The sequence below is a fragment of the Nelumbo nucifera genome, chromosome 1 (genome assembly GCF_055504915.1).
Source record: "Nelumbo nucifera cultivar China Antique chromosome 1, China Antique-T2T, whole genome shotgun sequence".
NCBI classification, from domain to species: domain Eukaryota; kingdom Viridiplantae; phylum Streptophyta; class Magnoliopsida; order Proteales; family Nelumbonaceae; genus Nelumbo; species Nelumbo nucifera.
In genome coordinates this window covers 190,788,465-190,800,076 of record NC_142649.1, presented here as the reverse complement: position 1 = coordinate 190,800,076, position 11,612 = coordinate 190,788,465, and the positions used below count along the sequence as shown (strand labels likewise).

Here is an 11,612-nt window from a genome sequence, read left to right as displayed (position 1 = left end):
TTATGAAACCCAATCCAACAACATTTTCATTACAAACTCTAGATCTTGCATTTTGCCAGAGAGGTCATAAGGTTTAGGAAGTGCTGCATCCAAAGGAAAGTCTTGTAGTGACAGGGATCAAGCGAAGTGAGTGAGATCCTTCCAGTTTTCCAAGAAGTTAAGGGTGACCTTGCATTAATGAGAGGGTGAGAATAGGGTCCTTGCGATTAAATGTTCAATCTCCACGAAGCACGGATTAGTTGAATTGTAGAAGACAATGGTACACCTTGATCAAAGCTTGTGAATTGTAATTCAATGCTATTTTCAATGTTAAGCTGAATTTCCATGTTCATAAAAAAGGGTTTCCTATGTCATTCAATAATTAGTCTCTAAATCCACCGAAGAGACAATGAAACATGGTCTTGTAAATTATCATCAGTTGGGTTTCATGTTCGTGGGTTTTTCTAGTTCAACTCAAGGGTGTACTAAGATTCACAACATCGAATGGTGGAGCTTTAGGTCCTCGTTTGAGTGAGCTTCACCTACTGTCTCATATCCTCCACCTCCAATGGTTACTTATATGACCCCGATGGCTAGTTTGATGATCCCAATGGCTAACATTCGAATTCATCAAATCCTTCAGCTCCTACTGACACCCAAAACCCAAAAAAGACAAGTCATCTTGCCATAACCATCTGTGTAAGCAAATATGCGATACGATTGAAAGGGTGGTAATAGCTAGAGTTTTTTTTTTCTCTCAAGTTTTGTGGTGCTCTCATTTGGCTGTTCTCCGAAAGGCTGAAATTGCTCAAAAATTTAGGCCCCATTTGGTTCGCAGGAATAGGGGTTTAGAGTTGGAATCGAAATGGGTTATTCCGATTCTAGTTGTTTGGTTGGAAAGAATCAGAATCCCATTCCCATTCTTGCTGGAATGGCATTCCCCCATTTGAGGAAATGGCCATTCCCTACCCCTCCCTTGGGAATGAAATCTCATTCCTGTTGATTCTAATTCCCATTCCCATTCCTGTATGAACCAAACAGACTATGGGAATAAGCCATTCTGATTTCAACTCCAAAGGATTTCGATTCTGATTCCGATTTTGACTATGAACCAAATGGTGTCTCTTGCACCAGATATCATTAAGACCCCAAAAGATTTTTTTTATAGAGAGCTGAAGTACGCAGGTGTTTTGTATAAAAGTGTTTAGCACCAATCACTTTCTCATTAGTTGGGTTTTATTTTGAAAATTTGAGAAAAAAATGGAGGATAAATTTGACATTTTACTTTTCTCTATCTATATTTAATGACAATCACAATTGTCAAAAAACATGAGGGTATTTTAAGACAATATGTAAACAGTAGGATAGAGTTAGTCATTTTCCTAAACCACAGGGATACTTTAAGAAATTTACCCCTACGAGTATATATAATATATATAAATATATATACCGTTTTGTTTAGTTAACTATCGATTTTTTAGGTTAACCAAAACCAAGCAGAGCACCCCTACATGTGATATAGCAAATTCCAATCATCTCATTTCATTTTTATGAAATTGATGACTGATCCTTGTTTGGTAGCAGAGCTTGGTTTGAATAAACTCTATATTATGTAGAAAAGTTGTCAAGCCCATCTACCGATCAATCTCCACCCAAAATCTACCTCATTAAAGGCTTGGCTAAGGGGCCTGGAAAAAGGGTCAATTGTTTTGTTTTTTTTCACAAATGAATCAGGGCTTAGGAGCCACCATTAATTTGGTCCTATTATTTGGCCCAAATGGATGATGAATTGTTGCTTCGTCCATCTATGGGTGTAGTTTGGGCAGGTTAGGCCTTGTTTGGTTTCTTGCTCTGAGCCTTATTCTTTCAATTCTTTCTCAATCTAGGCAAATATGGGTAAGAATGAATAACTTTAGAGAGTTTGGTTATAAAATTCTTTCTATAGGTCTCATTCTTTTCAGAATGAAAAATCATCCCATTGCACAAAATTTTAGGTAGTTTGTAGCATAAAAAATAACCATGCCTCATGTTCATTTTTATTTTTCAAAGAAGCTTTGTGTTGGTGGTTTATGACTGCCATTTTCGGTTTACAAAACCTCTAGAATAGATGTTTACTAGCAGACAACCATGAAAACTTATGTTGAGGGACATTGACCACTTTTCATCTGTTGGTTTTGGAGACCTAGCCTAGTGGTCATAAATCATTGGCATAAAGCTTCTTTAAAGAATGAAAATGAGTAACATAGGGCACCTTTTTACGATGTTTTATTATATTTTATGATTTTATTAATATATTATGTTTATTGAATTTACCAATTTGACAAAATTGTTAAGCATTTTGTACTTCTTCATGTTATTATTTCATTTTTAATTTTACAATTTTTAAATTCTATTTGCATTTAGAAGTCCCATACTTTTTTTTTTAATTTGCAAAATTGCCTACTCAATTCAGCAATTAATTTTAAATAGGTGCTAATTGCTTCCTTTAGGTTGTGTTTGGTTTGAAGGAAAAGCTAGGGAAAGGAAGGGAAAAAGTATGGAAACCTGTGCAAGGTTTGTATAGGTTTCTCTTTCTTTCCATTCCTTTCCTTACCTTTTTCCTTCAAACCAAACACAACCTTAAATTCTCTTTTCTTTACGCTATCAAATGCATAATCTTTTTTTTTTTTTTACTTTTTGTCAATTTTGTTTTTCATATTTTGCATTATTGATGTGGGGTCCACAATCTACATGTTGATTTGTGGTTTTTGTTGGTGAGGGTCTTGCATGCGTGTTTCAACTAAAATCGAATTTGGTCCTCACAAGACCGTGTTCACACTGGGGGTGGGATTTGTTGAAACCAAACCGGTCCTACTGGTTTTTGCGTATCTCCGAACCGATACCACCGATTAATCAGTTGATTGGTTTCGGTTATTATGCTCATAACATATATTATAAATAAATGTAAATATATATATATGTATTATATATAAATATAATGCATATATATTTATATATACTATATAATTAATATGTGAGATATATTAAAAATATACATATAAATACATATATCAATCGATTCAGTTAACCATCGGTTTTTTTCTAAGTTCACTAAAAACCAAACTGGTCCTTTGGTTTTTCAAAAATACCAAACCAAAATTGAAACAATTGGTTCAGCTGATCACAATTTTCAATTCGGTTTTCTCAGTTTGATTTGATTTTTGATTTTCGGTTTTTTATGAGCTCCCCTAGTTCACACTATTCACATAGTCCTTGTAGCCTTGAAAAAAAGCATACAAGTATGAAAATATTCTCAAAGCAGGACTATAAGAGGCTATGAGAATAGTGTGGGCACACTCTTGTGAGGATTGAATTCGATAACGTTTCCTCTATATATAAATAGTGGAAATGTAAAAGTACTGAAACTGCCCTTGAGATAAGAAGTAGAATGATGCCATCATTACAATGAGTCCACCGACCTTTTTCCAAATGTTGACCTTCCATCCATAGACTACTATAGATAAAACTCCAAGAATAACACCAGCATACTCAGCCATTATGGCTCTCCACATGACTTAAGGCCCTTCCCCCACATTACAAAGTATAATGCTGTTTTTCCACCATTGATTATAGAAGGCACCACCAATGTATTGCTCAGTGGTCTTTCCTTTCAAGGCCTTTGCAATGCTGAAAAGAGAATGGATGATGGAACCAGGCAACTGAAGATAAAAGCCACAACCGGAGCTCCATGCTCACATAAATAGTGGTACATGGAGTAGACTGACCATATTTTTCATCAACTTTCCAATAATATGGATTATCTGCAATGGAGTATGCTTAAAAGAAGCAGATTGAGAAGTTCCTTAGTCTTCAGAGATCAGCCTTGGAGACATAATCTTTTTTATTTCTTGGATCTTTCTCTAGTATCGATCTTTGGATTCTTGGACCTGTTTAAAGTTCTAAATGATTAAAACTATGAAAATTTCATCTTGGTAGATTTCAGAACATTTAGATTCCTTAGTTCTGTTATTCGTCTTCTTGCATTGTGTTTTTCTAAATCGTAATCGAAAATTGAAGTCCCCGTGGGCTTGGTATCTCTCGGAACAAAGGAGTTGAGTTAGTTTAAAGCGCAGAAGTGGGAGATAATGAACAATGTCTTCAGTCTCAAGGTAGAAGATAATGAATAGTGTCTTCTATCGAAGGGTATTTTTGATTTTTCTAAAATTAATTGATGAACTATTAACAGAAGGGACCTATTAGACACATTTTGAAAGTTAGGGGTACTGCAAAAACGCATTTTAAAGTTTGGGGACTAACTTGAAACAACCCCTAAATTTCAGGGTACTGATAAGGAATTTTCCCAAAAATAAAATTGAAATTTGTAACCAAAGGGTTCAAATTTATTCCTTGCATTGAAAAGAGTTCTTCTTTTCTTTTGAAAAAAAAGAGTTTAGTTTGTAATAACATTTTCTCATATTATCCATTCTAGAATTTTATTATTGAATATAATGAACAAAAATGAGAGTTGAATCAGACATGACTTAGGATTGGAATTTGGATATGCATATGCTCCTTTGAGAACACTCCTCACAACCACATCTCTCATAAATAATTACTTACAAGAATAGGAGATGTTTCTGATGTACAACTCGAACATGTTGTCAGGTTGATGTGAGGAGCGCTCTATGAGGAATAAGGAGTAGATCAGACTCTTTAGAATTGGGATTTTGTCAAAATTTGAATGGCCCAAGTTCAAATTAATGCAATTCGAGCCAATCCGAATTGTACTCCTATCCAAACCAATGCGAGAGATACCACCAACCCGAGTACCCGACTAGGTTTAGACAAATTTAACAAATGTGAATATGGGTTCAATGATTGCTTTCGCCTTGCCACTAGGGTGCCAACGGTATTCGAAAATCCGATTTTGAATTTGAAATTCGACATAATTGAATCGAATTCAGATATAACTTGATTCGATTCAATAAATATCCGAATTCAACCAATTATTTAATTCTTATATATAATGTATAAAATATTTAAATGTTTTAATTTATATATAATAATTAAATTATATAAATAATTTATATACTTATATACTTTATATAAATAAAATATTTATTTTATATATTTATTAATTACCTAAAATAATTAATTAATCAAATTCGAATAGAATAAAATATTCGAATATTTAATCGAATTTGAATTAGAATATTAATTTTCAATATCCGTTGCATATCGAATTTTCTAATGATGCATTTACAGCCCTAAAATTGCCTTAACAATTCAAAAAATAGCAACAAGAAAAAAATAGATGCGCTACGCGCCGCTGATGATGAGATCCAAACCCAGGAAATCGGAAAGTTCCCGCTCGCTTGCGTCATTAAAAGGGAGGAAACGAGGCTCAGCGACAAAACGGAGCGCCACACGCTGCGTCACCATTTTCATTCCTCACGCAGGATTTTTGACAAACAGAAAGGGAGAAAGGGAGAGGAGTAACGATGGGAAAGGATCTCGGCGACGATCAAGTGGCCTCCATGAAGGAAGCATTCACGCTGTTTGACACCGATGGAGATGGTCGGATCGCAGCGTCGGAATTAGGGATTCTGATGCGATCTCTAGGAGGAAACCCTACACAAGCGCAGCTCAAAGAGATCATCGCTCAGGAGAAGCTTACCTCCCCTTTCGACTTCCCTCGGTTCCTGGAACTCATGAGCAAACACATGAAGCCCGAGCCCTTCGATCGCCAACTCCGTGATGCATTCAAGGTCCTTGACAAGGACTCCACCGGTTACGTGGCCGTTTCCGAACTCCGCCATATCCTCACCAGCATCGGGGAGAAGCTCGACCCCTCTGAATTCGATGAGTGGATCCGCGAGGTCGATGTTGGATCCGACGGTCGGATTCGTTATGAAGATTTCATTGTCCGGATGGTCGCCAAGTGAGATTTTATTATATGATCAAATGCTCACCAGTTCACCCTGTTTAATTGCTCCTTGTAGTCGGTATGCTCATTTCTTTTTGTTGTTTGGGCTTTTAAAATTTGTTTTCTTTTTGATGATGGGTGCTTTCCCCCCTTTTCTGTTTGTAATCTCAATTGGACTAATGCCTAATGCTGATTAATTGGGAGATCTTGGACATCTTGTTGTTGTTCTTGATGCATTCCTAGAGTTTACCTGTGTGCATAATATGTGGGCATGTATGTGCATCATTGTTGAATTTGTGGGTATTCTGAAGAAATTGAGACAATGTGATTGAATGAAAACTAAAGGCAGCATTTTCTTCTTCTTTTTTTCCTTTTTTCGTTTTGTGGAGTCATCGGCTTCCATTAGTGCAAATTTAGAGGGAAAAACACCACATGAGCTAGAGCCTAGAAGCAACAAAGAAATGCCATACCAGTAGATACCCTAACAACATAGTTTACAGGGTTTAAGTACATGTTCTTTTTTCTGGGCTTGGAAATAGAGCTATTGAAATTTTCTAGTGTTGTTTTGGTTTGAGGAGGGAGCGGGAGCCAAACAAAGCTTGGTGTTGTTGTAGATAGACTTTAGAATATTACAGATAGATATCTTGTATTGTCATGGTATATTCACAGGATGAACAACAGAATGCCATGATGCTATATGTTTTGATCCTGATTCTGAATATTTATCTGTTTGGGATTAGGTCTACCCTGAGGCATGCCAGAGCCAACTATTTACAGAACTAGATTAATACAGAAATGCTGGACTGCCACTGGCACATAACTATTTTTTTTTTCAATGAAGTAACCAGAAACAATCTTTTTTATTACCAAGAAAAGTTAACCAGTGAAACCAAAAACACTGCAGTGATCACCAAAATGTGTTATTCATGTTACATCCCTACCGCTTGTAGATGATCCATACGGCAGAACCAAACCATTATATGATAGTAATACAACTTGTTTATTTGAAAATAATCAAAATATTCAAGAAGTAAAAAGGTGACTAAGGGCTCTTAAATAAAAGAAAAAAGAGAGAAGTTCAGTACTTTTTGTTAGTGTTGTTTGATTGTTGAAAAAGGTTATCCTGGTTGGCCAAAGCGACCTTCTTTTCTTTTCCTGTTGATAAGAGAGACCTTCCACTATATGGGCCCTAACGAGGTATTTGGCCAGTTCAGAGTCTTCAGACTGTCTTCACTCTTCACAAAGTATCATGCATTGCCATGCTCTCCTGTCGTGTGAACAAATAGACATTGAATAATTTACATCCTTTTCTTACAAAAAACACGTGGTAGAGGCCCCATTATCGAATTGTGTGTGTGAGAGAGATAGACATGTATTGCATGGCTGCATGCATCTATTTGCTATCTAATAATCCTTCAATCCACCTTGAAACCCCTAAGAAAAGACGCATTCATTGCATGTACTGAAACTATCAGTTCAACTTGAAAATGTTTCAATTTACACGGTTCTTGTTTTGGGGTTCTTTTTTTATCATAAAACAATCTTCTATCATACTGAAACACCATTAACATCTTTGCTTTTAAAAACCCAAAAGAGAGGAGACCCCAAAGGGAAAACATGATATTGCTACAACTGTTTATGTGCAAGTGTGTTATTTTATAATTTCAATGTATTTCATCAAATATCCCATAATGCCAAAGATACAATACGTTGGTTCAGTGAAGTCTGGATAACCTTGGAAACTATGCACTTTCTTAAAAAAAGGACTGAGCACAATTACACAACTAATGGGGTGTTGGGCACCATGGTTTTGTTTCAAGGGAAGGAGAGGGTTTTTTTTTCTTTTCTTTTCTTTAATCATTTCATAGTACATTGAAATGGTGATCTTTTTTTTTTTTTTGGGGGGGGGGGGTAACCAAATGGTGGTCATAACATAAACCTAGTTATATTTGAAAATTTGATCACAGGCCAAATATTTGAAAATTTGGGTAATCAAATGGTGGTCATAGCATAAACCTAGTTATATTTGAAAATTTTCTAACCAACCAATGGGACTAATTATTTACAACAAAATACGTCAAGTATGAATACTTAAATGGAGATAAAGTAATAAGCCTGGTTTAGACAAAATACATTCCCCTTATACCCAAAATAAAAGTAAGAGACTTTAGGGCTATTTAATAACGGCTGAAGAGGGTGAACTGAATGACCTTTTCCTTTGGTTTTCAGTGGGTAAATTAATTAAATTATAAAAGTATTTGAGTGTATGGTAATTAACCCAACTTAAGTTCAGCCATGAAAGGTCACAAGTCACAATCTCCATAATATCTTATTCACTAAAAGATAAAGCAACAAGTCATTAAATTCAATAAAGCTTTTAATTCAGCTGCTTAAGTTGTTATGGACTTACCCCCTTAAAAGAAAAGCTAAGAAGTAAATGAACCATAACAATTACATAAATCTAGAAATAGCCACACAACTTTTATTATACTAATATTATGGAGGACATTAGGAAAGCCTGAAGAGCAAGAAGGAACAACGATTTCTAGGCATTCTCACTTAAGTTGGGGGATGGTCCTAAATCCCAATACATGCTGCATCGGTTCTATGATAAAGATAGCAAAACCTCCATTAGATCAGGGGATACCAAGGCACAATATAGCAGAATTTTGTTCTTCTCATACTGATGATTCAAACTCAAGAACCAAAGCTTACCACGAAAAGGAATTTATTCTACTAATATATCTCCATACTTTGTTTGTTACTTGCCTCCCATGAATTATGATGCACCTCATATGATATTGCAAGTGCCTCTCATCTCACTTGGATTATTTGGATTTTGATGAAATTGACGACTGCTCCTTGTTTGGTGGCAGAGTTTAGTTTGAACAAAAACTAGGTTGTGCAACTATTAAATGGTTTAAGTTACTCCCAGGCCCAGGTCCAACCCAAATTCCTATAGGTGTTCCAACTCAAAATTATTAAAGGCTTGGTTAAGCCGGTCAGGATTCAGGAGGACAGGAGCCACCGACCACCGTAATTGGTCCTTTCGGTTGATATTTTTATTTGGCCAAGTTAACGGAATGGATGATCAATGATGGATGCATCGTTTCTCCGTCCAAATTAATGCCAGAGATACCCACCAACCCGAATACCCGACTAGGCTTAAACCAACGGGATCGACTAACGACTATGATGCCGGACGGACAAGTCAATCGGTGATCGCCTTCGTGTTGCCACCTCAAACTCTTAACAATTCAAATTTCAAAAATAGCAGAAAAGAAAAAGTGAAAAACAAATGCGCCAAGCACCGATGACTCGATGACGATGAGATCCAAACCCGGGAATTTGGAAAGTTCCCGCTTGCTTGCGTCATTATTAACAGGCACTGGCAGGAAACAAGGCGCAGCTACAAAAAGGAGCGCCACACGCTCGTCACCATTTTCATTACTCACAGAGGATTTTTGACATACAGAGAGGCAGAGGAGAAACGATGAGAAAGGATCTCAGCGACGATCAAGTGGCCTCCATGAAGGAAGCATTTATTCTGTTTGACACCGATGGAGATGGTCGGATCGCAGCATCGGAACTAGGGATCCTGATGCGATCTCTGGGAGGAAACCCTACACAAGCGCAGCTCAAGGACATCATAGCTCAGGAGAATCTTACCTCTCCTTTCGACTTCCCTCGATTCCTCGAACTCATGAGCAAACACATGAAGCCCGAGCCCTTCGATCGCCAACTCCGCGATGCATTCAAGGTCCTTGACAAGGACTCCACCGGTTATGTTGCCGTTTCCGAACTCCGCCATGTACTCACTAGCATCGGGGAGAAGCTTGACCCCGCTGAATTCGATGAGTGGATCCGTGAAGTCGATGTTGGATCTGACGGTCGGATTCGCTATGAAGATTTCATCGTCAGGATGGTTGCCAAGTGAGATTTTAATATACAATCAATACTCACCAGTTCACCCTAATTAATTGCTCCCTGTAGTTGGTATGTTCTACTCTTTCTTTTTTTTTTTTTTTTTTCGTTTTGGGTTTTAGAATTTATTTGCTTTGCGGTGATGGGTGTTTTCCCCCTTTTTCTGTTTGTATTGTCAATTTAACTAATGGTGATTAATTGGGAGATCTGGGACATCTTGTTGTTGTTCTTGGCGCGTCCGCAGAGTTTATCTGTGTTCATAATGCATAGGCTTGTATGTCCATCCTTGTCTAATTTGAGGGTATTCATATAATTTACAGTTTGTTGGCTTATCTTTTTATGGGTTTACGAAGTCATGTAGAATTGAGACAATGTGGTTGAGTGAAAACTAAATGCAGCATTTTCTTTTTAACTTTTCGTTTTGTGGAGCCATTGACTTCCTTTTGACAGGGAAAATCACCACAAGAGCAAGAAGCAACGAAATGTCAAATGTTAAGAACGCAGTTGGCTCGAGTAGATGTTTAATCTTTTATTGAAATATGCTAATATGGCGGTCTTACAATGGTGAAATAATGAATGGTACTGGATTCTTTTTTATAAATAGTATGGATTGTATTAATATTATGAAACGACTAAATGAGGGATAGTAGCCCTGAAAACATTTACAAAAAGTGTGCCTGTAAGTATGCACAGATTGCATACATTCAGATCCTATACAGAACAGCTTAAAAATGATGGAAGGTCAATGATCATTAAAGGAAATAGCAGGCACTCCTACAAAAAGCCTCAGGCTGCCAGCCCAGCTCTTCAAAACTCTTTCCACCTTGCCTAGTAGCTTCCACTGGCTCAGATTTTGACTCAAAAACCCTTTGATTCTGCTCCTTCCAAGCTGACCAATTTAGCTATTGAATATTGAATGGCGCTGCATTTGAAAGTAAGTCGGCTATTGAAAACTACGCTTTTGAGACAGAATATTCAATGTTTCAAACCTAGGTAAAGCATGCTAAGTCATCAGGGTCAAGGTATTGTGCTACGAAGTATGGTGGAGAAAAAGTTAAAGTTGAGGATATTGTAGAGAAATATGTGGATGCATACTGGAACCGAAGAGGGAAGAAAGAGTTAACTTTAATTCGACCAGACAGACACATCATCAATTGAGAACTATGTCTCTTTGTGAGGGATATTCTGAGGTGGTCACTGTACCAGTCTTTGATTATAAATTATTATAAATTGAGACATTATGAACTCTGCATTTGTAGAATGTTGTGATTTAACTCTTGAATATAGGTATTCGTTGTCCACTGTTGGATGATGTATTTATAAGATTCATTAGGGGCCTGATGATCTTTTAGTAACTGAAGGATCTGTTTCTCTAGGTAATGTAATTTGGTTGTCTATAAAAGCTATATTTGAGTAGAGGAGTGCTTAATTCAAGGTTCTGTAGTATAATCATAGATGTATATACTGTTACATGATAAAAGGTTGGTTATAAGTTATGCGACCAGGCCTGTTCTTGCTAAAGCCAAGTCAAGGTTGTGTGAAAATTATAGGTCTTAATGGTACTTTAAACAGTTGTCCAAATTTCAATCAAAATCTGAGTCATTTTATGCAAAGAAGCACGGAACAAAGTCTTTATAGAATCAATGATTACAACTAGATGACATCACTGAACCCGGAAGTTTCGGTTCTCATTTCTCTTTGTACTCCTAAGATGACACCAGTAATTGTACTCAAGGTTCAAAATACCGATATCGTATCGTATCGGGAGCTTTCTGATATGCCCCTATAGAGAGGCATATCAGGC

At 36.8% G+C, this 11,612-nt stretch overlaps 2 protein-coding genes across 2 annotated transcripts; both read left to right on the top strand.

The window, feature by feature from the left end:
* The first annotated feature begins 5,459 nt into the window (after positions 1–5,459).
* LOC104596241 (putative calcium-binding protein CML13) lies at positions 5,460–6,098 on the top strand. The gene has a single exon (XM_010257319.3). It carries the CDS (start codon positions 5,460–5,462, stop codon positions 5,901–5,903), a length of 444 nt encoding a protein of 147 aa, XP_010255621.1. The 3' UTR covers positions 5,904–6,098.
* A 150-nt stretch (positions 6,099–6,248) lies between these two features.
* LOC104596240 (putative calcium-binding protein CML13) lies at positions 6,249–10,220 on the top strand. The gene has a single exon (XM_010257318.3). It carries the CDS (start codon positions 9,378–9,380, stop codon positions 9,819–9,821), a length of 444 nt encoding a protein of 147 aa, XP_010255620.1. The 5' UTR covers positions 6,249–9,377; the 3' UTR covers positions 9,822–10,220.
* The last annotated feature ends 1,392 nt before the right edge of the window (positions 10,221–11,612 follow it).

Coding starts and splice junctions, on each gene's coding strand:
- LOC104596240 (XM_010257318.3), top strand. CDS start 9,378: ATGAGAAAGGATCTCAGCGACGATCAAGTGGCCTCCATGAAGGAAGCA.
- LOC104596241 (XM_010257319.3), top strand. CDS start 5,460: ATGGGAAAGGATCTCGGCGACGATCAAGTGGCCTCCATGAAGGAAGCA.